At 36.9% G+C, this 27619-nt stretch overlaps 1 protein-coding gene and 1 pseudogene across 1 annotated transcript in view; both read left to right on the forward strand.

Annotated features, from left to right (window-relative positions):
* Cpa6 (carboxypeptidase A6) overlaps positions 1-4441 on the forward strand; it is a 292280-nt gene extending 287839 nt beyond the window's left edge. The window contains exons 10-11 of the mRNA XM_076836242.1: positions 931-1015; positions 4254-4441. Coding sequence (XP_076692357.1) covers positions 931-1015; positions 4254-4441 — 273 coding nt within the window. The remainder of the gene's footprint in view (positions 1-930; positions 1016-4253) is intronic.
* Positions 4442-14932: 10491 nt separating this feature from the next.
* LOC143382373 (trafficking protein particle complex subunit 2-like protein pseudogene) lies at positions 14933-15294 on the forward strand (annotated as a pseudogene).
* The last annotated feature ends 12325 nt before the right edge of the window (positions 15295-27619 follow it).

Genomic DNA, 27619 nt, shown 5'->3' on the forward strand with positions numbered 1-27619 from the left:
CTTTCCTAACTCCTGGTTCAAATTAGTGCTTTTATATCATTTGAAAATGTTTTCAAGGACATTCAATATCACTCTCACTTGTGTTTGAATATCCGCCTTTTAGGATTTTGATTGGGTTGAGTATTTTTCCCGACTAGAAAGAGTTCCACCTTAGAATTTCTGCATCATAGTAGTACCTGACTAAGCCTGTGAGAGTCTGAGTAACCTTAGAAGTCATGAAGCACTCTGAAATTGATGTTCTCATCCCAGTAAGGATAAACACATTGCGTAAGAGAGGTCTTTCTTGCTTGATGGTTTCCTAATTGACCCAGATGTGCTTTAAATACCTTGTACATATCCACTGAAATATATGCTTAAGAATCAATATAGTTGTCTAAATACTCTTGCAGACTTATGCTTATTCAACATCCATATGAGAAATATTGATTAAACATCTGTTATACATAAGCACATTGTGAAGGATCGGATATGATCTATGATTAAGACTGACATTATCCTTCCTCTGTCAAACATTTTGTAATTTATAGGAAGAGATGTCCCTGAACAAAAGTGAAGAGGACAGGACACTACATCAGCTCAGAAAATATGGGTACTTATCCCAGCTCCACTTTTGCTATGTAACTTTAGCATACACGTGTAATTTCACTGAGCCTTCCTTTTCTCATCTGTAAAATAGAAATACTATGGATCTCTGGTTGGTTGTAAAATCAATCAGGTGAAATGATGTGTTCTAAAATATGTTGCAAATGTATCTTGTGACATGTATCTTGTGACATGAACAATATGATATTATTAAATATTAATAATAACTGATGTACCCATCATTATTCTTTGTGTTGGTGGCCCAGAAGCCTTAAGCAACATGCCAGTGTTTCTAGAAGTTTCAGTGTAACAATGTAAGTGATATAACTTCTTCATTTCCCCTCCTAGGAATCTGCAGCTTATAAAGCAGTGAAAGCACTTCGATCAGTATATGGGGTACGATACAGATATGGGCCTGCCTCCAGAACATTGTGTAAGTTTCCTGTGTACTTGTATTAAAATCACCTCTCATGAACCAATATCTTGTATCATGACTTCTCTTTAAAAAGCGGAGAGTGTATTCTCTCTAGAGTGAAATTTGTGTCTATCAAATTAGCCAAGGAAAATGGAGAGAGTTTATATCTGATTAGTTTTACACAGCTTGACAGAAATCGCTGTACCAATTTAAACAAATCCTAAGCAGAGAATATGCTAAACATGCAGTAATGACTGCAAGTTGAATTGAGATCTTATGATAGTAGAAAGTACCAAAACGGGCTCCTTAAGCAATTATGACTACTGTAAGGGTGGAAATGGGCCTCACAAAGATAATGAAGTAAGAGTTCCAGCTTACAACAGTTTCCCCTTTTTTCATTTCCTTCACTATTCTTGTTCTGAATTACTATTTCCTATATAGCATCTTAGCTGAATTCTCCTTTTAAAAGTGATTTTAAAGTATTTCCTCTCTTCTATGAAGCAAAAAGCAACCGAGTAGATGGGAAGAACCAGAACAAAGAACTGTAAGATGTGGATTCTAGTCCTAAATCTTCCAGGTGTGTCATCCTGGCCAAGATATTTATTAATGCTGGGCTTCAGCTTCTGCAACAGTAACATGAAGAATGAGACTAGATCATTTCTCATGGCCTTTCAAATTCTAAAATTTATTGACTCTATGACAGATGAGAATCACATAGAGCTGAATGTCTTCGTGTGCCTATGATGGCAAACACATGCAGTAGGGATGTGTACAGATAGTAGCATTTGGTGATGCTCCTCAGTAAGGCAGCAAATTTCTTCTTGATGTCTTTTAATCTGCCCATCATTAACATCTTGCCCCTCGGTTTCTTCAGCCTTCAGAACAACAGCTTGGTTTGTCAATTAGCATTGCTTATCAAATAAGCTTGTCCTAACAATGACACAAGCATTAATAGATTTTTTTGAGATCATTTTATAAGTGTTTTCCAATCATTATCCTGAAAGGGGGAAAATAATATTTTTTAAAATTCACATTACCAACTAATATCAGCATAATGCATATAATAACAAAATTAAAACATTAATTTTTTTAAAAAAAATCTTATTAACAGTTCACCTTTTCAGCTTGGAATAAAGGCACAGTCATAGTGTTATATTTACCAAGAACAATCTGTTGCCATAGAAATGAGGCTGTCACATAACCATGATGTAACTGTTGGCACATATTGTCTCTGACTTTGGCTAATATGACTACTGTTTGTAGTTCCAATGTACTCTAACCAGAGGACACTAAAGCCACAGTTTATCTTCTGTCCTTGATAGAAGCACAAGGAATTCGAGAAATAGCCGATCCATTTAGTTGTCATCTTCACATAATGATTTCATCCTCACTTGTCCTGAGAAAAATAGCATAAATGTAATGCTGTTTGAGTAAATGAACATGTTTTGGAAATTTGATGATAATAATAATAGTGTTATAGCAAACTGAATCATATATATTTCAGTAAAAAAGTATATGAATATTTTTCCATGAAACATTTTTTATTTTAATAAATGATTATTGAAGAGTCTATTGGACTAAACACTAAGTATTAGGCACTGGGATGTAAAGATGTAAAATAATAATAGCTAATATTTCATAAGCACTTTCAAGTGATTTAGTATTTCATTTAATTACCACATCAACCTTAAGTAGCAGATATTAGCATCATTCCCTTTTTCTAAAAGACACCTGAGGCACAGAGTAATCACAAGGTAGGTGGTAGGACTGGACACAGTGCAGGTTGGTGGTCTTCTCTTTAGTGCCTGTGTTTCCAGTCCGTACTAAAAAGGTAGAATGTGTGAGGTCATAGGAACTAGAAGGAGAGGGATGCCAGGATGGATTGTCAGCTATGTTAAGGGGAAAACAAAAACCAAAAAAGGAGAATAAACATGTGGACATGATCACCCTTCAAGAATAAAGTTTGGGAGCTGGGGTTGTGGCTCAGGGGTAGAACGCCTGCCTTAAATGTGTGGGGCTCTGGGTTTGATCCTCATCACCACATAAAAATAAATAAAAGTTTAAAAAATAAATGAAGGTTTATAGGTGGATAGAAGCAAGAACCAGCAAGAAAGATATAAAGATTAGAAGCAACATATATAGATTTTATTTTAAGTTATCAAGCACACAAAAAAAAGAAGAAAAAGAGGATGGTAACCAAGAGTATATAGCAGGATCATGAGAAGAAAGGGGTCCTTGAGCATTTATTTGGGTTGATGCAGATGCAAGAGAAAGAAAATGTGTGAATGAAACAAAGGGATCCTCCCTTTATACAGACAACAATAATAAATGGTATCAAGAGATGACCCGTGTAAAAGATATTTAGCATGACTTTCTCTGAGCCAAGAGAAAGCTTAGAAGGCTCTGAGGTCAACAGAGGAGCCAATGGAGCCATCATCTAGAATATGGGGGTCAGTGGTAAAGTGATGGGTGGGACAAGAAGAGAATGGGGAGTGCCAGTAAGTGCAGGACTATGAAAAAACAGCACAGAGCAGCACTGGGAGCAGAAGACGACTTTGGTGATCAGGCAGTATGATTTTATAGAATACCTGTTCATCAAAGATGAATCATCTCACTGCCATACCTGGAGTGACAGCAGGGGAACTGGGCCAGAAGTTCAACAATAGCAAAGCAAAGGCAGAAAAAAATACAGGAAGGAAGCATATGAGGAGTCTGGTGAGAAAGCTAGGAAATTGCCCCTGAATGGAAACCACAGGAAAGGCAGGGAGAATCTGAAAACTACAAGCTTATGTAAAGACAAGGGACAAGTTCAGCAAGCCTGGAAAAAGAGGGGAAGTGGAAGAAATGAAAGAGGGGAACAGAATTTTAATATTCAAGACCTTGGAAGTAGAGAAGAATTGAGTGATAAGAACAAAAATATTTTAATTTTAATATTTTTTAAAAGTCTACAGCGTAGGTTGTTTTATTGGTGAATAAAGTGAAGGTGAAGATAAACATTATTGGAATTGAGGTTGAGAAATTTTGAGGTCATCATACTGGCATAGCATTAATACTCAGGTTAGATCTTCAAAGCTGATAGCAGGTATGATTTTTAAGCTCCATGAGCTGGATGCCAAAGAACTACTGTTAAATCATTCTTGTAGAAATGGTATTTCATTGGAAGGATTTAGTATATCTTACTAAGCAATATATATATAATTTTGAAATTATGCAGATTCTTTAGTGAGGATAATCTTTTCTTTTTTTAAACTTTCAGATGTAAGTTCTGGTAGCTCAATGGATTGGGCTTACAAAAATGGAATACCCTATGCATTTGCCTTTGAACTACGTGACACTGGGCATTTTGGATTTTTACTCCCAGAGATGCTCATCAGACCTACCTGTACAGAGACCATGCTGGCTGTGAAGAATATCACAATGCACCTGCTAAAAAAGTGTCCCTGATAGGACTCCAGGGTCAGGTCAACAACCAAAGAGAGAGCTGATTTTCACCAAAGGCTGCTTGGCACTGGGTTGAAATTGTTTTTAAAGAGAAGGGCAACCTTTTAGAATGAACATAACTATGGACTTTAAAAGGATTTTCTTAGTGCAATTTGATACTTTATAATAATACAAAATGGTAAAATTTAGGGCATAGCCTAGTTTATTATAAGAAAAAGCATCTAGCTGGGCATGGTGGTGCATACTTGTAATCCCAGCTACTAAAGAGGCTGAAGCAGGAGGATTGCAAGTTCAAGCCTAGCTGGGAAACTTAGCAAGATCTGTTTCAAAATAAATGTTTCTTAAAAAGGATGGAGAGTATATCTCAGTGATAGAGCACTTGCTTAGCATGTGTGAGACTCTGGGTTCAATCCCCAGTATTGCAAAAGAAAAAGCATCCATTTTATGTCTCTTTAGAGTCTTGATTACAGGGAATGTTTTCAAATTCCTTTGTCTCAAGAAATGTACAAATAAATCATGGCTTTCCCTTCAATAAATGTCAGGCCCTCATAAGACCTAGTTTAATAATGATATTTAATTACTTGGTTCTCATTTGAAATAGAAATTTTTAGAATGGAAAGAACACAAATTTTTTAATATACCAAACACACAATCTTTCAAAACCTTAGATTATTTGCTTTCTCTTCACCTGGTATTAGTGTACCATATACCTATAAAAACACATCAAAATAAAGCAACTTATGTTTAGACTCTGAGAATGCCACTCAAAAAAAAATAGAATAAATATTCATTGAAATGTCAGAAACAGAGTTAGGATCTTTACACTAACAATTTCATTTCTCACAATACCTATTTCAGATAAGGAAATTGAGGCTTAGAAAGGTAACATAGCCTTTCATTTCTAAGAAGAAGACAGGAACAGTATCTGGACTGCTGGAAATAACTAAAAGTTATGGACATAATACAATTTTTTAAATCATCTTACAATCATCCTACTATATAAAGCAAGGAAATCTCAGGCCAAGCATTGAGTGAAGATAGAAACCTAGAAAAGTAAGCGATACAATGTTATCCTAAAAGCATTTGTCAAACCAGCTGAGTACAGACTTTTGATATTCAGCATTTTGAGGAATGAACAAAGCCCGAATGCACTTCAAGTTGGGAACTTGAATAGGTTTTTTTCCTACCAGAAGTATGGGTTGTACCTTCCATGTCAGAAAAGTACCTCATATTCCTTTTAATGGACCCCAGAGAAAACTGATCATTTCAAATTTTGGCAAGAGTGGAGTCAAGGGAAATCACCACTGAGAATTTGGAACCATGCATCAGCCTTCACACAGGTTCATGGCCCAGATTCAGACTTTGTAAATAGTCTGATAAACCTCTAGCCAAGAATTTAATGCAGATTAATCCCAGAATGGTAATACCCATAAGCATTTGGTAAAAGCAAATGCAAATCCTCTTAGAGGATTTATCTGACCAAGATGTATCATGAACACCACCAGGATAAAGGAATAGGCCTAAAAACTTCCAGAGGGAAGAAAGAGACCCCAGACAAAGGAATGAGGACTTGAGTAGCACCACCAAACTTGAAGCACCATCAAAACTTAATGATGATAGAAAAATGCCTTCAGAGTTCTGAGAAAAAATCATACATACAAATCTAAACCCAAGGAAACTATTGATGGAAAATGAAGGTAGGCTATAGGATAAGTGAGGTCTTCTATTATTTACCTTTCTCAGGAAACTCCTAGAGGATATGCTCTATCACAAAGAAAGAGCAAACCAAGAGAAAGATGTAGGATCCAAGAACAGGGTGAATATAGCACAGGAGACAGGAATGGGGAAAAATATCAAGATGATTGTGAAGGAAAAGATGCCAAGTGACAACTTCATGTCAGACTTCTGGAACAACTTGGAGTAGAAGGAGGAGAACTAAATATTTTGGCGAATATGAAGATAAAATGTGAAATGGGGAGAAAAATACATTCAGAGGCTATTTTTATTTACATAGTGAACTGAGCAATTAATTCATAATAAAAGCACAGAAAACCAAACAAACAAAAGAACTGTTTTTAACTGGTGAAAACAAAGAATTATATATGAGAAGATATGGAATCCTAGTAATGCTATGTATCTTAGCTATAAATAATACTTACATAGTCAAAATAATGTTATAAATGTACAGGAAAGATAGGAAGAATGAAGTGCATGTGACAGGAGGTTATAGAGGAGAGCTAAATCTTTGTCTTCCGTGGAAGGAAATCAGTCGCGAAAGCTGAAAAATCAAGAAATATCTATATAAGAATGTAGTTTAGAAACAAGGAAGTAAATGTGAAAAGAGAGAACTAAAAAGTTTAAAAATTTCGGGCCTAATGAAAGAGAATTGGGAGTAAGAAGAGATAGAACGGAGAACTATTATTTTAACATAAGCCTTGCCATATTTTTTTTTCAATTAGGAAATACACATACTAAAGAGCATATCCCTTTTAAAGAAAAATGATAATTTTAGAAAATTTTCTAAAATTTCTAATTACTTACTAAATTATCTTTTTGATGTTTGTAAAATATATGCACATTGTTTCTATAAAAATAATACCAAAATTAATTTTTTAAAATATTAAATGAGATTGTACAGGAGTATCTAGCCCAAAAACCAAAATATTATAAACAATCAGAAAATATTTAGTTTGTCGATGTTTTGCCAACCTAATTTATTTATTATTTATTTCGTAGTAACAGTGATATATTTACAGAAATGGATCTCAGAGGCTTGGTCCTGCCAAAGAACAGTACACCTGAGAATTTAAACTTCACTTGACCCCATCTAGTAATAAGCATTCAGAAACGGTCAGGAGGTAGTGGGTACTATATGACTTATTTTTGCCAGTAGACTAGGCAAGTCAAAATGTCCACAAAAATCAGAGGGCTGGAGGCTTTTAAAAATTCCCAAGAATGGAAAGATGTTATTTCTCAAAGGATGTGACAAGATGCATATCAACCAGATGCATATCAACAAGATGCATGTCATCTGGTGACTTTCATGGATCCTCAATACCAGGAAACTTTTCACTTTGGCCAGGAGCATGTCATAGTTCCTGGTTTGTTAGCAACCTGTATCAGATTCTTTGCTGGTGTCTATTGATGACTTTCCATCAACCATCACCCCTGTGACAACCAAATAAAAGTCAACTTTTGGATATTCAGGGTGGAAAAAAGTCAAAGAATTTATAGATAACTCTCCAAATTCTTTTGTCAGTACATTACTCACCTCCATCCTTATTAAACCCTATTTTTTAAATTGTATTTATTTATTCATTCTCATCAGTTATACATGACAGCAGAATGCCCTTTGATTCATTGTACACAAATGGAACACGACTTTTGATTTCTCTGATTGTACCCAAAGTAGGGACACAACATTCATGCAATCATATATGTACCTAGGGTAATGATGTCTGTCTCATTCCACCATCTTTCCTACCCCCAGAACTAAAATTTATTTTATTTGTCCTTCCCTATCCCCCATAGCATAGGTGCTAAGAGTGTTTTTTATTTTTTTTTCAAAATCAAAATAAGGCTAACAAAATATAGAATCTGAATAATATACAAACTTCATGGAATATAGTTTATTATTTGAGATAAAATTTTCGCCTTCATGAACCTCATGCAAATTCTTTTCAGTGATTACACTCATATTTCAGTAGCACTGTATATATACATTTTATGGCTCAAGTTCTACAAGTGGGCATTTTAATATTTATAGGATATTTTCATTTTTTAATCTTTTAAACTAAGTCACAAAATGTACTGTGGGATGATTTGTGTTTGAGGCACTCTTCTAGGTGCTGTGTGTGAGGATCAGAAGTGTTATGTTTATGTCAATACTTAAGAATATAAAATTTTCTTCAACTCAAAATAGTACATGCATTTTTAAAAATAGTTTAGCAAGATATGTTTCCCCCCACTATTATAAAAGTAATTTCATGGATTCTGGCTATATTGAGCTTTAATTCTCAACTTAATCAGATTTATCAAGGGTTCAGTTTCTTATGGCTGTCAAATAAAGGACCACGAATTGGGTAGCTTAAAACAAAAGGAATCTATTGTCACACAGTTTTGCAGACTAGAAGTCCAACATCAAAATGTCAGCAGAGCCATGCTTCTTCTGAAATGTTTAGAGGAATCCTTCTCTGCCTCTTTCTAGCTTCTGGTGCTTTGTCAGAAATCTTTGGTATTTCTTCACTTGCCATTGCATAACTCCAATTTCTGCCTGTTCTCCAATGGCATTGTGTCTTAGTCTTTATATGGCCAGCTTCTTATAAAGGTAGCAGTTATGCTGGATCAGGGTCCCACCTTACTTCACTATGGCATCATTCTAACTAATTACATCTGCAATAAACCTATTTCCAACCAGAGTCACATTCTGAGGTATATGAAACATATTTTTTGAGTTTTCACATGCCCAATCAGATTTTTTTAACAGGCTACTAATAGAAATAGAACAAGCTACTCCTTATAATTTAGCTTTCTAAATGATAAAATTATAGTTGAAATTATTATGTGCTCTTCTTAACAGGAAATTTGTTAGTTTTAGTTAGAGTTGACTGCTACCTTAGCTCTCAATAATTATTTTGGACCTGTTCATCATAGGAAGTATTTGCAGTTAAGTTATACTTGATCAAATCAAATTGGTTAAATCAGAATTCTATGCAACATTAACTAAAGTATGTTGTAGATTAAGCACAGTAATTATATGAGCAATTTAATGGAATATTTTCATGAATCATAATAAGAATATTGCATAATAAAACTGAAAACAACTACATTGAATATCTAATATATCACGAAGCACATTGCACCGAGAACTACTAAAACATATGAATAATGCACATGAAAATAAGGTAGCCTGATGATCTTCAAAGGCTGATTTTAATTAACTCCTCATTTCTAACCCCGACCCTGTTTCTGCAGTTGTGACTTCTAGGACTATCCCTTCTTTTCCCCAGTGGATGACCTATGGGGCCCTCTGCCTAAGGAGTCCATTCTTACTGCACCAGCCTAGGGTAGGTGAGGCAAGTACATCCAATTATATAGTAAGTGGATGCTAAAATCAGCCTTATAATTTAGTGATGAATTAAACAAAGGGGCTAGCTTCATGACCTAGCCACATAACACTGAAAACAGTGGGCTCTAAATTTCAAACTGACTCAAAAGTAAATGCCTCCCAGTGAAAAATAACAGCTCCTCCAGGCAGTGAGCTGTCCATCAAGTGTGCCCAATCTGGAAGAAATAGTTAGCAACAACCAAATGATTGGTGATAGGATCATTGTTATTATGTTTGAATATGTTCCCCAAAAGTTCATGGGTTGCAAACTTAATCCTCTAATTCATATGTTAACAGTGGAAGTAGGGCCTTTTGGAGGTAATGAAGATTAGATGAGGGGCCCCATGATAGCATTAGTGACTTTATAAGAGGAAGAGAAATCTGAGCTAGCAGGTTTCCTTTCACACCATGTGCTGCTGTCCACCCATGTTTTGATGCAGCAAGAAGGCTCTCACCAAATACCAACACCATGCTCTTCCAGTCTCCAAAACTGCAAGCTAAATAAACTTTTATTCACTGCAAATCACCTAGTCTGTGGTATTCCGTTATAGCAATAAAAAACAAACTAAAAAACAGTTATTGAATTTCTGCTATAGCTATACTCTTGTCAGAGGCATGGTTTCCTGCTGTCCTAGATAGAATCCTTCAGTAATTTAGAGCTGTGTTCAGTATTCTAAAGTAGACTATCTGATGTCTGTTATGCAGAAATTGTGTTGCTGGATGTATTTATACCCAGCTACCTATCTCAAGCAGTATCAATCTGAAATACCATGTAAAGTTTTCATTCAGTGGAGCAGCAAATGTGAATAGGTGATTTAGTGGTTTTGTATCAGGGTCAACAAAATTTAATAAAAGAATGAATATTTGAAGTAAGTGTCACTGCACCTGTCACAAGCCATCACAAGAAATGCATTAAGGGTATCCTAAAGAGACAACACTGAACTAAAGAGGAGTGTCTAAGAATCAACTATTTGTGACAATCATTATTTACTCCCAAAGAAATAATTCTGTACTGAGAACTTGAAATCAAATCAATGTTTTTTTTTTAGACTCAGAAATGTAAACACTATAAAGTTTCAGTTATGCAAGACATATTCTATAGGTCTGCTATACAACATCATGCCTACAGTGAACAACATTAGATTGTGCACTTAATGTGTTTTTTTAAGGAGGTGCCACATAGAATTCATGTGGCAGGGGGAAAATGGGCCATATTCCCTTTGCAGAAATGGCAGTGATGGGCTAGGGGCAGCAGCAGTGTCCCTTAGTGTTGTGACAATAAAGGGATCTCTAGTTAAACTCTGCAGAACTCAGACCAGTTCTGCAGCCTGTAGTTGGACATCATTTCTGAACTCATCTTTGAGCTGGTTCTCTCATACATGTTCATTTAATAACCTTCTTTTCTATTTAATCAACCAGCATCAACTTCTAGTACACATAATACATTTTCTAAAAAACTTCATTGGATTGAATATAAGAATAATGTCTCAGTTTTCCATAATGACTCTAATTTTATGTCTAGCCTAGGCAATATCTGCAGGATAATGTTACTTACAGATTTTAATCTACAGCTTTCAGTTCTATACTAGGGGAGGGAAAAGTACAGCTTTGTTTCCAAAATATTAATGAAAAAGTCCAGTGTAGACCATGGAACAGGGTTTTCTTCAAAACCCTAAGTATAATTTGTTCTTGTAAAGAGAGGGCAAAATGAGATAAGAAGCATGTTTCCCTTTAGAAAAGTTCTGATTAGTAGTCCTAGGTTTCAAGAAGAATCCTCCGTTAGTTTTTATATGTAAAATGGGAATAACAAAACCTATATTACAGATGTATTATGAGGATGAAAGGAGGGATCACATAGAAAACAGCAGAAAATCCACACCAAGCAAGTTTTTCTAAATTTTATGAATATGTAAGAGCATAGGTAGACTTTTTTACTGGAGGGGGGAAAATGTTAATCTAATCAAAGCATGCTGAGAACTTCATTGACTATGTATAAATGATCATTAGGATTTCACTCTGATCCGTATTTCTCACAAACTACAGGATACCTTTTTTAACTAATTAGAAAATTCATTTTTTTTCCATTGACAACTGTTGATAAAGTATAACACCTTGGGAAAAAATGTTTCCCTAAATAACTCCTCTAAAAGGAGGAGAAAATCATTTAATTATTGGTTTTTACAGGAAGAAATATTTCTCTTTGGCATTCTGGGGATAAGAATTTCATTCTTAAAAGCCTAAACTAATGAGGCTAAAATAATTATTGGATATACTTACTACTGTGTGAATATAGCAAACAAGTAATCTCTCAGAGAAAAATCCATGTCCCAAGAGATTGTGCATTTATTCAATAAATGTTTAATGGATAACTACTATGTAATTGATACTGTTTTCTGTTAAGGTAATCCACAAGCAAAATTACAAAGAGAATACAGTTTGCATAAATGCCTTCTCTGTCAGCAATTTCTCTTTCCCCTCTGGATAACCAGCATGCCCTGTCACCTTTGATTCCCAGGAAACTGTTCCAACCTCTTTTCCAAATGGCTCTCAAAGATTTGTCTCCCCTCTTCCTGCCAAACTAACCTCCCAAGGTGCCCCAGGAAGAAGTACTGTCATTTAACTGTCCTTTGGACAAAGTACAGGTAGCTCTGACATACCAAGATACAAAAGAATGTGACTTCTTTGCATAGAATGCACCTTCTAGCCAGGAATAATTGTTTAATCACCACAGGAAAGAATCTCTAATGATTCCGGCAGCCAAGCACACCCTCCACTTTAGCACATCACACCTATGTCTGTCCCTCCTCCACTGGTGCAAGGTGTATCCTCATTGCAGCTCACAGTCATTTTGTTTTTCCTGCTTCTTTGGCACAAGTCAGGGATGGACAGTTTACTACTTCTCTCTGATGGCTGTGCATGTAATCGTGCACTCCATTCTTTAGGTCACAAGTCATTTCTGGACCTGAACTCTGCCCATGGCTTCAAGTCCACACATAGGAAGGAGGATGTCAACTTTCCTATTCTGGCAGTAAGCCACACAGTCACACCCTGGGTTATAACCCAAAATGTTAAAAATCACTGGGACTCATATGTATACACAGCTTGCATATTTTCACCCATTAAGTAAAACACCAACCTTTTGGGGAAATGACCACAACAGGGTCCAGATTAAACTATATTACCATGTAGTAGAGACATGGTACTTAAAAGTTGCTTTGCTTTTTCCTCAAAAATATAAAAGGAGCCAAGATGTATAACATATTACTTTTCTTTTTCTGTCCTATTCTCAATGTAGAAATCTAAGCTGCTACTCTTTAAGAAGACAACTAACCTAATGATTATTCTTAAACATGGGGAGGTGGGGGAGACTGTCTTTGGGAACTTCATTTATCAAAGAACAGTGCTCCATGCATTTGTACTCAAAGAATTTCAACAATGGATGGTATGAAAATAACATCTGGGAAGTGCTTTAAATTTTTTGAAAATACATTATGCTTTTTAGTACAGTGACAATATCCCTGGTGAAGTGGCACCCCCTTTCTCAACTGAAAAATCTTAACTGCGTCTCTCCAGAAATCTTCAACATGGTTGATTTTAGGACTGTCAGCAAAAGAGTCTCTGCAAAGGAGTTCAATGTAGATAAACTTCCTATTTTCGTGTCACCCTGTATATTTGGCCACTGGCCGAGAAGATACCAGCACTCTAGGTGCTGGACACCCACTTACTAGTTTTCACAAATATATCAAGTATAGTACTTTGAAGAAATGTGCAAACAAGACCTCTGGCCTTGAGCTGGGCTTCACAGAGATGTCTACATTTTTAAGATAAGTTACAAATGGGCTCCATGGTAACAGCTGGCAGGGGGAGGAAAGAAAGGAGAGAAGAAGCTCTCCCCTTCTCAAGTGCTGTCCTTGAAGGGTTAACTTGACCAGAATAGTGAAAGAAAAAGCTGCTTTTATGTGAACTTCTGAGCCCCACCCCTTACACACTGGGTATAAAGCTCTGAAACTCCCTGAACTCGGGGTTCAGGGGATTGATTGATTAGAGCAAAGGCTATACCCTCTGAACCTGGCTGCAGCCAAATAAAACTGTTTCCTGCTATCTTCGGTGCCTTGCCTCTTTTGTTCCCACTCCACTGGGAATTTAGACATTAACACCAAAATGCAACCTACATACTAAGCCTTGCTCAATAATTACTTGATGTGACTAATTGCTACATAATCATTTGTAAAAATTGAGGCATAGAATATTTAAGTGATTTGAATATGGTTTCTTGTCCCATTAGTGGTAAGACAGAATATAAGTTGAGTACTTACACTTTTTTAAAAAAAATATTATTGTAGTTTTCAATAATAAATAATAAAAATTATTATTGCAGTTTTCAAACACAAAAAGACAGTATAGTATGATAAATTCCATCACTAAGTTTCAGCAGTTATTAACATTTTATTTTACCAAACTTATATTTCCTCCTCAAACTTTTTCTTGTTGCACTATTTTAAAATAAAGCATAGACATGTTATTTTCACCCATAAGTACTTCAGCACATAGTATCTCTACTAAGATAGTCCCGAGATTTTATATGCATTTGTGGTAGATCAACAGTCTCCAATAGTGGCCAAAAAACTCAGACATTCAGAAAAAATTTCTAGTTAAAAACAAAATTTTTTGGAACCCTTCTTTCATTCTTTTCTGGTATATTGCTTTCTTGTGTATTTCCCTCACTCAAGGTAATCCAACAACTGCAACAACAAAAAGTAACTCAAGGCACTTGGTGAAACCAAGAGAAAACCTGAATAAACCCTTGAACTTCATTTTTTCACTTGGTTTTAGTTACTTGCTTTTATCACTAATTTTAGAGGTCACCTAGCTAGGTAGTACACTCCTGTTAGCTTTACTATATATAACACCTCTGACATATTGGTCACATGATAATGGTTGCTTAAGTTGTTTTTCAAGAACTTGGAAGTAGCTCAAACCATCTGAAACCACTGACCCTTAACTTGGACCTACAAAAGCATTAAATGAGTAACCATTTGACATCAGAGGGCCAAAAACTCTACCCTCAGAGCATACTAATGTTGCTGTTTTCTTAACATGTGTCCTATGACAGATTGATTATGCATGGACAAAGCACCAATTATTTCACTTTTTATTACCTCCAGTCATCTTTCCCCATTCTTCAGACCACCCAGTTTCTTTATCCCATAAATACCTCTCACTCTATTCTCGGGAAAGCAGGTTTGAGATTTGGGGTTCTCACCTCAAGTTTGGCCACCTCATGAATAAACTTTCTCTTTTGCAAATGTTGTCATTTCAATGATTGGGAAATTGCATAACAGGCAAAATGGACCTGGTTCAGTAACACTGATGTTGGACCTCCCAAGATGGCAGTATACATCATGGTGATTGCCAAGGAGAATCACCCTCTTTACCTCTGCAACATCCTATAAGCTGAAGTTCTGCTCCATGTCCCTAAACATGGTAGAAAAGAAGATCTCTACTATGGGGAATGCCTTAATGGACCAGAGAAAGCTCTCCCTGGACCTGCTCTACCCTATAGAAGACTATGAGTCATATAAGCTCTAAAGTGAAGCTGGTCATGGTGGTGTATTCCTCCAACACAGCCCTTCAAGACATTTGCAGCGTGTTCCTGAAGCTGCTTAACTTCTGCGCAGCTGTGATTTGCAATCCTTTCTATAACTCTGGGGATCTCATTTAGTCTAGGACCTTTGAAAGATGGCAATGACGATACAGGTCTGTTGTATAAGAACTCTGCTGCCTTATCTTATCTTATCTCAAAGAGAAGCATTCTATATATAACTGTGTCATGGAAATGTATACTTATCAACACTGCCTCTTCCTGAATGTAACAGATGTGCTGTTGGAAGGGCAAGGCTCTGTGCATGGTACCTCTCAACTAAAGGTTTTATGAGATAAAAAGGTTGGGGAAGAGGGGTATATTGATCCAAATCAGTAAGCCAATAAATAGAAAAGCAAAACAGATCAAAATTTTAGTGATAGGAATACAAAATATCAACCTCAAAATTACTTTAGAACATTTTAATATTTTACAGGTCTATGAAGAGCACAAACATCTCTTTTATCTTCCTCTAAGATCATGAGGTCCCTGGAAAAGTCATGGCATGGAAACTTTGTTCTAGGTACACTCAAATTCCTGAGATTATGTGAAAGCTATGTGTATACCTAATTTGCTGTGGAAATTGGGGTGGTGGCTAATGAAATATAAGTAGAATCCCTGACTGGCTCTCCTTATTAAATATTTATTTGGTATACAATTTAAAAAAGATACTCTGGTGTTATTATTTATGGGTTTATCAAAATTTTAATTCTATTCTCACTTTAACTTGGAATTTCAATTTTGCCTTCATTAAAAGGCAATCCATTCACTATAGAGGCAAATAACTTACCTATAGAGTGGGAATAAAGTCTGGAAACATAAACAACTATACATAAAAATGACTTATTGATATTACATTACAATGCATGATGTGTTGATGTGTTGTCCCTCATTAGCAATGCATAGTTTAATGTGCCAGCAAAGTTGCAAATGAACAGGACACATTAACACAGCATATCTAACAATGCCTGCGTATGTATCTGTAATGCATCACCTCAGTGCAGCAATTCTCAGATGTGATCCCTGGAATCATCAGGATCAACAACACCTAGGAATGTTAAAAATTCTAATTTGGGGTTCTCATTCCAGCCCTACTAAAATTCTATAGTTTGGGTTTTAACAAGCACTGTAGGTGATTCTGATGCAAGCTAAGGTTTGAGAACCACACGCTCAGATTATTTGTATTACTAATTTTCACTGAAGGAGAGAACCTTACCTTTTAAAAATATGCCACATTTGCTAGACATAGCAAATAAAAATATAGGAAGACACTTGATTCATTTGAATTTCAAGTTAAAAACCAAATTTTAGTACAATTATGTCCTTTGCCAGTATGTCCCATGCAGGTCTATCCCACATGTGAAAGGGATATGTAAGTATTCCATGCATTCTTATGCTAAAAATTATTGTTGCTTATCTAACACTCAAATTTAACTTTCCATCCTGTGTCCTATTTTTTTCTGGCATCCTTACCCCATACCTAAGGGTATGTTGATCTGGCCAGAACACAGCATACTCCACCATGCTACGTCATCCAACCCAAATTTAGAAATTATTGTCCTTCCAGTCCTTCACCAGTCTGGGTCTTGGTGGTGTTCTTGGGGTGACCTTCCCCCACAGTCAGGCATGAGCACTAATTGGTGGTCCATTAACATGAGCAAACATAGCAAAGAGTCACCTATATTTGCAAACTTTGTGGTCACTCTGTGGGCTACTGACAAAAACAAAGAATACCAAATCTCATCTAGCTAATATTAATTTATGTGCAAACTCTTTTCTCTCTGTTCAAGAGCTTTATTTTATGCAAAGTACTGGATTTCTAATAAGAAACAATTAGCTCTGGATAAACATGATTTTAGCCCTTAGCAGAGCTGAATGCTCATGATCAGTCTTTTCCTATAACTAGCCCTCTTTTAAGTCAGAAATTTTTGAAATATAAATCTTTGATAAGTTATTCTTACATTGTCCTTTCTCTTTTGTTTTTAACTATTTGACATTCTACTTTATCTCTCGACATGTATACAAAATATGCAGTCCTGCAAGTTTTGACAAGCATTTAATACATTCTCACTCCCTGAAGATACAGAATATCTACTTCACTCTAGAAATATCTTTAGAAAAGATCTCCTTTCTAAGCAATGTGCCCTCCAGAAGCAACCACTATTGTGATTTTTGTCATCATAGAGAAGTTTTGCTTATTCTAGAATTTCATACAAATGGAATTGCTTTCATCTTTTACATATTCAAAATATTTTGCTATATGGCAAGGAATTTAAGTCATATATACATTTTTTCCCTTTTCCCTTAAAAAATCACAAGTAAATCCCTAAAGATAGCATCCTGTCCCCCTACCCTCAAAGCCAGAGGAGGGTACCTGATATTTATCTGGCCTAAGGGGAGGCATAAGAACTTGAGGAAGGGACAGGAAGAAGTAGATTTAGTCAGGGAATCCCTGGAATATCTGAGTTGGGCCCATAAGTCAGGAAGTACTTGTGCCAGAGGACCTAGGAAGGGATACCTGTGAAGAACTGTGCCAGTGGTGAATTTTCCCACAACTGGATAAGGCCCTTTAGGGCAGCCCTAGTAGAACACCCATCACTCAGTCTCCAATTGTCTACTAAATAGAATCACTGCACCTCCACGGGATCCATAATAAAGATATGTTTCTATAGCAACCCAGGACCCTTACAGTAGGAAAGAACTCGAGTATCTTTATTCTGAGGCCAGAATGGATCATAGTGGTACATCCTAAAGTAAAGACAGAGGAGAATAGATACCCCTGTTTCAGTTAATATAAGTTAAACATTCACCAAGTTATTTAACGTTTTAATGTTTTTCAATGTACCTGATGGCGCAGCATCTAATTATCACTTTAAAAGTCTACTACCCAGATGGAACATAAAATTTACAATGCTAGCAGCATGGAATTTAATATTATGCCCTATGGAGAAATATTCCTATGAAGTTCCCTTTTGCTCACATTCTTAGGGGATTCCAGGGATAAAAGAACATATAAATCCATGAACATATAAACATTTGAGACAAATGTTATATCATTGAAACAAATTTAGAAAAAATACATACAAAGAATAAAATGCATATTAAATGACCCCAAAATGTTGGTGCTCATCACAAATCTTCACTCCCTGCGAGTTGTTCTCTGACTTACAGAATCTAAGGCAAACTTACATGTAAATCCTACGAATACTCAAAAGTTGTTCTCATTCACAGAAAGTATGGTCCATCCCTATCAGTCCACAAGAAGTCTCACTTTCTTCATGTTTTAGAATTCTGGTAATATCAGAATTTCCTGTTTCACTCCTGTTGGAGGTTGAGTTCCCTAGGAGCAGACATCAGCACAGAGCTTGAGGAATGAAATGTTTGTTAACGATCAGCACCTACAAAGAGAAGAGTAGGGATGAAGAAGGATGAGGTTAAGAAAGCAAATGAAATGTGATGCAGACCCAACAAACACAGCTGAGATCTCTGGAGTGAGTACTGCCTGTCAGAATGTCCCCAATCAGCCCAGATGTCTGGACCTCTGTATCCCTGTCTCATTGTATCTCAGTCACTAGATGCAGGCTGCTCCAGGCAAGATTGACCTGAGTGAGGTCAACTCAGGACTTTTCATCAACCTGAAGGAGCTGACAGCTGTAGATTATCTACAGATCACACACTCCACAATGGGACATTGATTCCTTACTCAACAGTTATTCTCCACCAACTTTCAGCTAGAAAAACCCATATGGGGCTGGAGCTGGAGCTCAGTGGCAGAGCGCTTGCCTTGTATGTGTGAGGCACTGGGTTCGATCCTCAGCACCACAGGAAAATAAATAAATAAAATAAAGGCATACTGTCCATCTACAACTACCATAAATAAATAAATAAATAAATAAATCCACATGGATTTCCCCAAAGCACCAAGCTTACTCTTATCATAGAGTGGGTCCATGTGCCTCTGACATTTTCCCCAGGCTCTTCACCTGGCTAACTGCTTCCCATTCTTCAGGTCTCACCTTTAGAAAGTTCTTCCCTCACAACCCTCTTAAAACACTCATTAGTCATTCACTTGATGCCTTGATTCCCTGCTTAATCACCCTCCATGAAAGCAGGAACAATATCCAACGTGGTTGTGCTGAATCTTCAGCATTGAGCCATTTTCCAAGCACGAAGTAAATATTGAGGGTAGATTTAATGAATGGATTAATTAACTTAACATACCTAGCATTTTAATTTGGGTTTTCCCAGAAGTCAACCACAAAGCAAGGATTCAAGTGCAAGCATTTTATTTGAGAGATGATTTCAGAAACACTGACAGGAAAGTGGAGAAGTGAGACAAGAAAGGAAAAGCAGCTAACTCATTACTCATTACCACTGTGGGCAACTGCTAGGGAAATCAGAGAACCAGCGTTGAATGTGTGTTTAAGTTATCCACTGTAGGGCAGGCCCAAGATGGCTATAAGCAGGTCCCTTGCCAAGGCTTCTGGCAGGCTATATTTTTAGTATGTAGTCAAGGTCAGAGACACCCTGATTCAGCATATGTACTCAAGGTCAGAAACATTTGCTTGTGATCATGTACTCATTTGTGTGATCTGTTGACAATGTACCTTCTTTGTCTGGCTGCATATAAGAAAGACCTACAGAAATGGCTTGGGAGAGGGGGGCTAAAAACTGAGGGTTGGATGCTGGGGGCTGCTGCCACCTATGGATAAATCATATCTACTATCCCAACTTCACCTCACATATTCTTCCCAAATCTGTTTCCCAGGGTCTGAGCCTCAACCTGACATCCCGACAAGAAATGAAGGACCACATATTGTATGATTCCAATTATATGAAATGTCTACAATAGGTCAATTCATAGAGACAGAAAATAGAGACAGGATGGGAGAAGGGAGGATTTGGAATAACTACTAACAAGTATGGGGTTTCCTTCGGAGGGATTCAAATATTCTGGAATTAGATAATTGTGATGAATATACAACATTGTGAATATACTAAAAATGACTGAAACATATGCTTTAATATGATGAATTTTATGTTATGTGAATTATATCTTACTGAAACAAATTGCAAAAAAGAAATGAGGGAGCTGAACTATTCATATGCTAGTTCCATTTGTGAGTCAAAACTGCTAGGGCTCCAAGTGTTAATTTCCATAGCATTTCCAGCCTATCCTGCACACAGGTGGCACAGGCTCCATAGACTAGGGCAAACCTCTGGCAACAAGTTGCTGATAACAGAAGTTTGCAGTCTGAAGATGTGATGCACTGAAGTGGGAAGTGAGAGATGGAGATGGCAAACTGGCCTGGCATGTTCAAAGATGAGTCATTCTATGTAGAAAGAGGATTCCATCAAGAGCCTCCACTCCTAGAACTTATTATTCTCAACTTCTACTAAAACAGATCAATACATGAGTGACATGTCTAGGGAGCCCAGTTATCTCAGCTATAACCCCAAATCAAGTAAAGTTGTAGAAAGTAGTGGGTGGGGGGTAGAAGTACTGCTTTCAGTAAAAGTGGAACAGTGGTAGGCTGAATAATTAATTGACTCCCCCACTCCCACCTCAAATGTCTACCTTCTTTTTTTATTTTATTGGTTCTTTTTAGTTATACATTACAGTAGAATCCATTTTGATAAAATTATACAAGCATGGAATATATCTTATTCTAATTCAGACCCCAGTACCTCTCCTTCCTGTTCCCCACCCACTGCTCCCATTTATCCATAGATATTTTTTTAGATAATTTCTTGAATGTACACAATGGTGAGATTCACTGTGCTACATTCATATATGTATATAGGAAAGTTGTGTCAGATTCATTCCAATGTCCTTTTCCTATCCTCTCTCCCTTCCCTTTATTCCTCTTTGTCTAATCCACTGAACTTCTATTCTGCACCCCTCCTCCCCGCCAACCTTATTTTGGTTTAGCTTCCACATATCAAACATTCAACCTTTGTTTTGGGGGTACTGGCTTATTTCACTTAGCATGATAGTCTCCAGATCCATCCCTTTACCAGCAACTATCATAAAGTCATTCTTCTTTATAGGTAATACTCCATTGTGTATATATAATGTTTTCTGTTCATCATACCATTCATCTGTTGAAGGGCACCTAGATTGGTCACATAGCTGAGGTATTTTGAACTGTGCTGCTACAAACATTGATGTGGCTGCATCACTATAGTATGCTGATTTTAACTCCTTTGGATATATATACCAAGGAGTGGGATTACTGGTCAAATGGTGGTTCCACTCCTAGTTTTTTGAGGAATATCCATAGTGCTTTCCAGAGTGGTTGTACCATTTGCAGTCCTACCAACAATGTATGAGTGTATCCTTTCCCATCATCCTTACCAATAGTTATTGTTACTTGTATTCTTGATAATTGCCATTCTGACTGAAGTGAGGTGAAATCTCAGTGAAGTCTTAATTTACATTTCTCTAATGCTAAATATGTTGATTTTTTTATATATTTGTTCATATTTCTTCTTTTGAGAAGTGTCTGTTTAGTCTTTTCATCCATTTATTGATTGATTTATCCATTTTATCCATTTATTGGGGGGGGGATTGGTGTAAGTTTTTTTAATTCCTTGTATATCCTGGAAATTAACCCGCTATCTGAGGTGCAGGTGGCAAAGATTTCCTCCTATTCTCTGGGCTCTCTCTTCACGTTCTTATTTCCTTTGCTGTGAAGAAGCTTTTAAGTTTGGTGCCATCCCTCAGAACCTGTGAACATTCCCTTTTAAGGCACAAGGAAATATGCAGGTGTGTTAGGTTAAGGATCTGAGCTGATTTTTCTGGATTATCAGGGTAAGCCCAGTGTAATCAAAAGGGTCCTTATTGTGGGGGAAGGAGAAGTCAGAGAGGGAGGTGGATGAAGGAAGAAGAGATTGTTGGGATATACCTTGAAAATGGAAGAAAAGCTGAGGAGTGCAGGTAACTACTAGTAGCTGCAGAAGGAAGGACACAGATCCTCCCCTTTAGAGCTTCCAGAAGAAACCAGCACCGCTGATGAAAATGAATGCAGACTTCTCCACAACTGTAGGAGAAAAAAATTGTGTTGTTTTAAGCCACAAAATGTGATATAATTTGTTACATTGACAATAGAAAACTAATACAGGAACTGAGGGCACTTTTCCAGAATGGGCTTAAAAAATAATCACTTCTACCCCAAAACACAGTGCAAAAATTGGAAGGGGTATAAAATCACAATGAAAACAAAACATCTTGTGTTTTGGCTTTCTTATGTTTAATATAGCTAATTTCTATTTTTTAATATTTCAGAATACCATACTTATACTTTGTATAAGTCTTTGTATGATTTCTTTTTAGAATAAAATATGATTTTGAAATAGTGTGTGTACATGTCCATTTTAATAAATTGAATGTTACAATTTACTTTTTAGACTGAGGTATAAATTATATCATGCCAAATAAAAATAGAATATTGGCATATAAAAAGTGGATAAATTCCCAGAAAATAATGTGTTTACAACTCTAGAAATACTGTAGAAATCAGGAAATTAAATAGAAATAATCCTACTATATATCAGCAAATACCTGAGCATATACAATGAGGGTTGAAGGAAGAGGGCATCCAGGCATGAAGGTGAGAATGAGGCACTGGGAAACTACAATAAGGGAATGAAGTCTTAGGGAAACAGGACGTTTTCAAGGTGTTTAGAGGACATAAAAGAAGTGAGATGTTCAAGGACTCTTGGTAAAACGCCCATGGAATTTATCTCTAATTACAATCTATTCTCCACATTATTACCAGATAATAGAAAATGAAATTTAATCAAGTCATTCCTCTGCTTAAAATGTATTTGAAATTTGTTTAGGTTAAAATAAAACAAAAAACCACTCTCTGTAATCTCAGTAGCATGCAAAACTTTTGATAATTAGATGCCAGCTTACTAGTTTAGCCTTATGACCATCAACCCAATCATGCCTCTCTACTGTTCCTGGAACAGCTCAGTGTCTCTCATGCCTCAGGGCCTTTGCAAATTCTTTTCCTCTGACTGAAATAAGTCCTTCTTGCTCCCTTTACGTATCTATTCATCCCAGCCTATACATCTTCTCAGTGAAGTTTCTACTAGAAGAGTTCATTCATTCTGGAATTTAAGCATCCATCCATCATAGTCTTGCCAGATATTCCCCAAACACAAATCCCTGACTACTTGTTACTGTGGCCATTTCTAAGCCCCCATAAGACTTGGGATACATGGAGACCTGGCTCCAACACCATGCCCATGCTGCCTACTGTGCTGTCTGTAGTAAAGTCATTTATCTCTGACCCAGGAGTCCCATACCTTCTGCCAGCGTCCACTACTAGTTTACCTGGTTAGCTTGTAAATAGGCTAACATCCCAAATTCTTCACAGAACTTGACAGTTCCCCATCTCTCCAGACAGGGTTTGTGGCTTCTTGCATCTGTGATTCCACAATATTAGCTCAAATAAATTATTATAGCTGAACATGGGGTATGACACAAAGGAGATATTCAGAAAAAAATGTTTGTCAAGTAAATAAAAAGACCGTATCCAGTTCAGGAAAGATCTTTGCTCTAATAGCTGCTTCATTTTCTTCTCACTGAAACTGGATCTATTTAAATTGAATAGACAAAAAGAAACTGTCCTTTCATTGTCAGAGGAGCTTCTGAAATGACTAATGCTCTAAAGACCTTAGAGAATCTCAGAATGACAGTTTTAAGCTCTTTCGATCTTTTCTCGTGTCAATTAAATTTGGCCAGCATGATCCTACTAATAATTCCTAGACTTTAAAAAAAATCCATTTTGAAAGCATTACCTCTTGTAGTCTAGGAGACTGTATTTTTTGTCCTTAAGGGTTGAAGGTTAAGACTACATTTTGATATTTTTTTTCTCAATATTATAATTATAAGCTGTGGTGGGGGTGGGGGACTCTCATTAATTATTGAATTCTTTTCCCAGTGATATTATCATATTGCAGCCAGGAGGCATGGCAGTACATTAATAAGCTGAAAATATAAATGAATAAATAGAATCTCACTTGGTTATGAGAAATTGAGAAAATACAAAGTAGAAAACAGAAGCACCTGTTATCCTATTATATTATAAAATAACAAGTTCTGGCTGGGATTGTGGCTCAGCAGCAGAGTGCTCACCTAGCACGGGCAGGACCCAGGTTCGATCCTCAGCACCACATAAAAATAAAGGCATTGTGTTGTGTCCACCTACACCTAAAAAAAAAAAAAAATAGCATACATTTCTCTAGCTGAGGGAAACAGGTTAGCTTACAAGTCAGAAGTCAAAGTGAGGCCACTAAAGAGCTAAACAAGAAACATGCTTCCTCCTGCCCAAGTGGTAAGAAAAGAGACAATATTTTACCCAGTGTAAAACTAGTCACAGTTGTACTTAAGAACTGAACTCAAAATCTCTAATATTTGAAAACAGGTTCATGTTGATGAAATGTGCATTTTGTTTTTCAGATATCTTCTAGGCAAGGCTGAGTTCCTATTGGAAATGGAAACCCTTGCTAAATTAAAGAGGCCCATCTAGCCCCTTTGACCCTGCTAGCCAGATGACCTGTGAAGCCACACCAAGGTGACAATAACTTATGCTCCAAGTGGTGCCATGTACCTCACACTCTGGTTCCATGGATTGGTCTATATAGAAGGTTAAAAAGTCAGTCAGATATTTTGCCCAAACATTTCAGAGTGTGAAATGGCTTGAGAAAACAATGTGCATTTTATTCAATCTTAATCTGATATGGCTATTTTTCTTCTTGTGATGCTGGGGATTGAACTCATGACATGCTAAGGAAGTGCTCTACTACTGAACTCTGTCCCCAGCCCTTTTTAGTTTTGCTTTTGAGATAGGATCTCACTAAGTTGCCTAGTCTGGCCTCAGATTCGGGATCCTCCTGTCTCTGTCTCCTGAATAGCTAGGATAACAGGCGTGTGACACCACAACCAGCTTCCTTAATTTAATTCTACATTTGAAAGTGGAAAACTGGCTCCATGAAAACATCGTTAATCAAAGCAACATAAGTAGAGGACAGATGAGACTCCTTATAACATTTGGAGAAAAAGGTCTTACATCTCATAATTTTTTCAGCTGTGCTGTATTGCCCTTATTAATGTGCCTCAAACCAGTAGAGTGGGAAAAGGTAAAATAGTCTAGCCTCTTTCCTTACTTTTTCCACTGCCAATGGCACACCAATGGCACCTACATGCCCTTTTTACTACAAAGTCGGATTAGGATGGCACCTTCTATTTTAAGGTCTCATGTGCCAGTTATAACTCTTCACCAATGCCTTCATTATCAATCAAGCTAAGAGAAGTGATACTGTGCTGAACCATTATCCTGGTTAATTCAGAGAACTCGAGATTCAGAAGTGGATAAAAGGAGGAAAACGTTGAAATCAAAAATAGCTTGGGAAAAGTGGAGGAAAAAAAATTGCCAGTCTCAACACCCTTTCTTCCCATGCACCTTTCCTCTCCTGCAAAGGAGAGTCCTTGGCCTCAGACTTTGAACACCCTTTTCCCTGCAGGTTCCCTTTGGTGGCTCTCATAGGGAATATGGCTAAGATTCTAGACTGCCACAGATATGTGTTTTGATATTTCTAAACTGCAAACTTACCTAGTGCTTAAATATCAACTAGTGCCATCTTGGGTACCTGGGTAATGAGGACCACTGACAGGTATTATCAGCGGCACCGCCAAAGAAATATGGAGCTCTTTTCTCTGCTTATGCATAAGAAAAGTCTTTTTTGACCCAATCACTCAAGTTTGTGCTTGGTCCTGAATTGTGGGTTTGGGTTATTCTGGGAGTTTTGTTCCTGATTCTTTTTTTTTTTTTAAATCGAACCCAGTGCCTCACACATGCAAGGCAAGTGGTTTGCCACTGAGCCACAACCTCAGCCCTTGTTCTTGTTTTTTAAACTGGAGAATAACTAACAAGTGAAAGTTGTTTTTCACTTCCTCACTGTAGTAAGAGAAATAACAAGGCTCAAAAATTAAAATCACCTGGTAATTGTCCTACTTAAAATTTGCCTAGGCCTGGCACAGTAGCACATGCCTGTAATCCCAGCAGCCCTGGAAGCTGAGGCAGAAGGATTGCAAGTTCAAAGCCAGCCTCAGCCACGTAGAAAGGCCCTAAGCAACTTGGTGAGACCTTCGAAAAATAAAAATTAAATTAAATTAAAAGGGGTGGGGATGTGGTTCAGTTGTTAAGGGCCTCTGAGTTAAGTTCCCAATACAAAAAAAAAAAAAAAAAAATTACCTAGACTTTGTGACCTGTACTAAAGATGTCTGCATGCTCCAACCCTAGAGTGGAAAGGTAGGGCTACAGAAACACCTCCACAGAAGCTTGTCAAAAGTGAATTTACTATACTTCCTAAACTGGTAAGTAATTTAGAAACAACCACCTGTTAGCAACATCCCAATTTTTAGAATATGTAGCCTCCAGAATATGCCTTCATAAAGCTGAGTGCTCAGAATTTTTTTATATTAATGGGCTTCACAAAAATGATAGATAAATCAGTTTTTAAAAGACAAAGTTGCATTTAAAGGGAATTATATAGGAAACACTATGTGTAAAAAGTCAATAAATTGGTGAATTGCTATATTGGGCAATATTCACTCTTTGCATGTCTTTATTATAATAATAAGAACATTCTAAAAGCCATCACTAATCTTGGCAAATTTATAACTACCATTTAAAATTCAATCATCCTGCTGGGCATAGTGGCACACACCTATAATCCCAGTGTTTGGAAGTCTGAGGCAGGAGGATCACAAGTTCTAGGACCAACCTCAGCAATTCAGAGAGGCCCTAAACAATTTAGAACTCAACTCAAAATTTATAAAAGGGCAGGTGATGTAGCTCAGTGGTGGAATACCCTGGGTTCAATTTTAAAAAAAAAATAAAAACCCAATAAACCAAATCCTCAATTACCTGAGCCACATTTCGTGTGTAATCCCAAGTAGCTATTATTATTCCTTACTATCCAATTTCTATTAATGTCACCAATACTCTTCTCTTCAACCCAGACATAAACTGTCAGCTCCATCTTTGACTCCTTTTCATGATGTCCCCATGTAATGACCATATAATCAATTGCCCAATCCCATTTTTCCTTAACTGGTCCCTGCTACTTTATGCTGAAACCCTACTTCTGCTCCCAGGTGGCCTTAAATGGTCTCCCAGCTTCAGGCATCACTTCCCTTCCACCAAACTTTACACACAGCCGTTTGATTAACCTGTTCATATCATCACTTTGTTTATAGGATCCACCTGTTTGTCTTTTCAGACTCTTTGTAGCCTTTAGTACTGGTCTTCATCTGTTGAGACATAACACTTTGTTCCTATACCTTGCAGGCTTTGCAAACATCCTACTATCATTGGATCCAGAGGTAAAATTCATTTTTGCCAGCATCCAAACTTTT

The sequence above is a fragment of the Callospermophilus lateralis genome, chromosome 16, assembly GCF_048772815.1.
Source record: "Callospermophilus lateralis isolate mCalLat2 chromosome 16, mCalLat2.hap1, whole genome shotgun sequence".
Lineage (NCBI taxonomy): Eukaryota > Metazoa > Chordata > Mammalia > Rodentia > Sciuridae > Callospermophilus > Callospermophilus lateralis.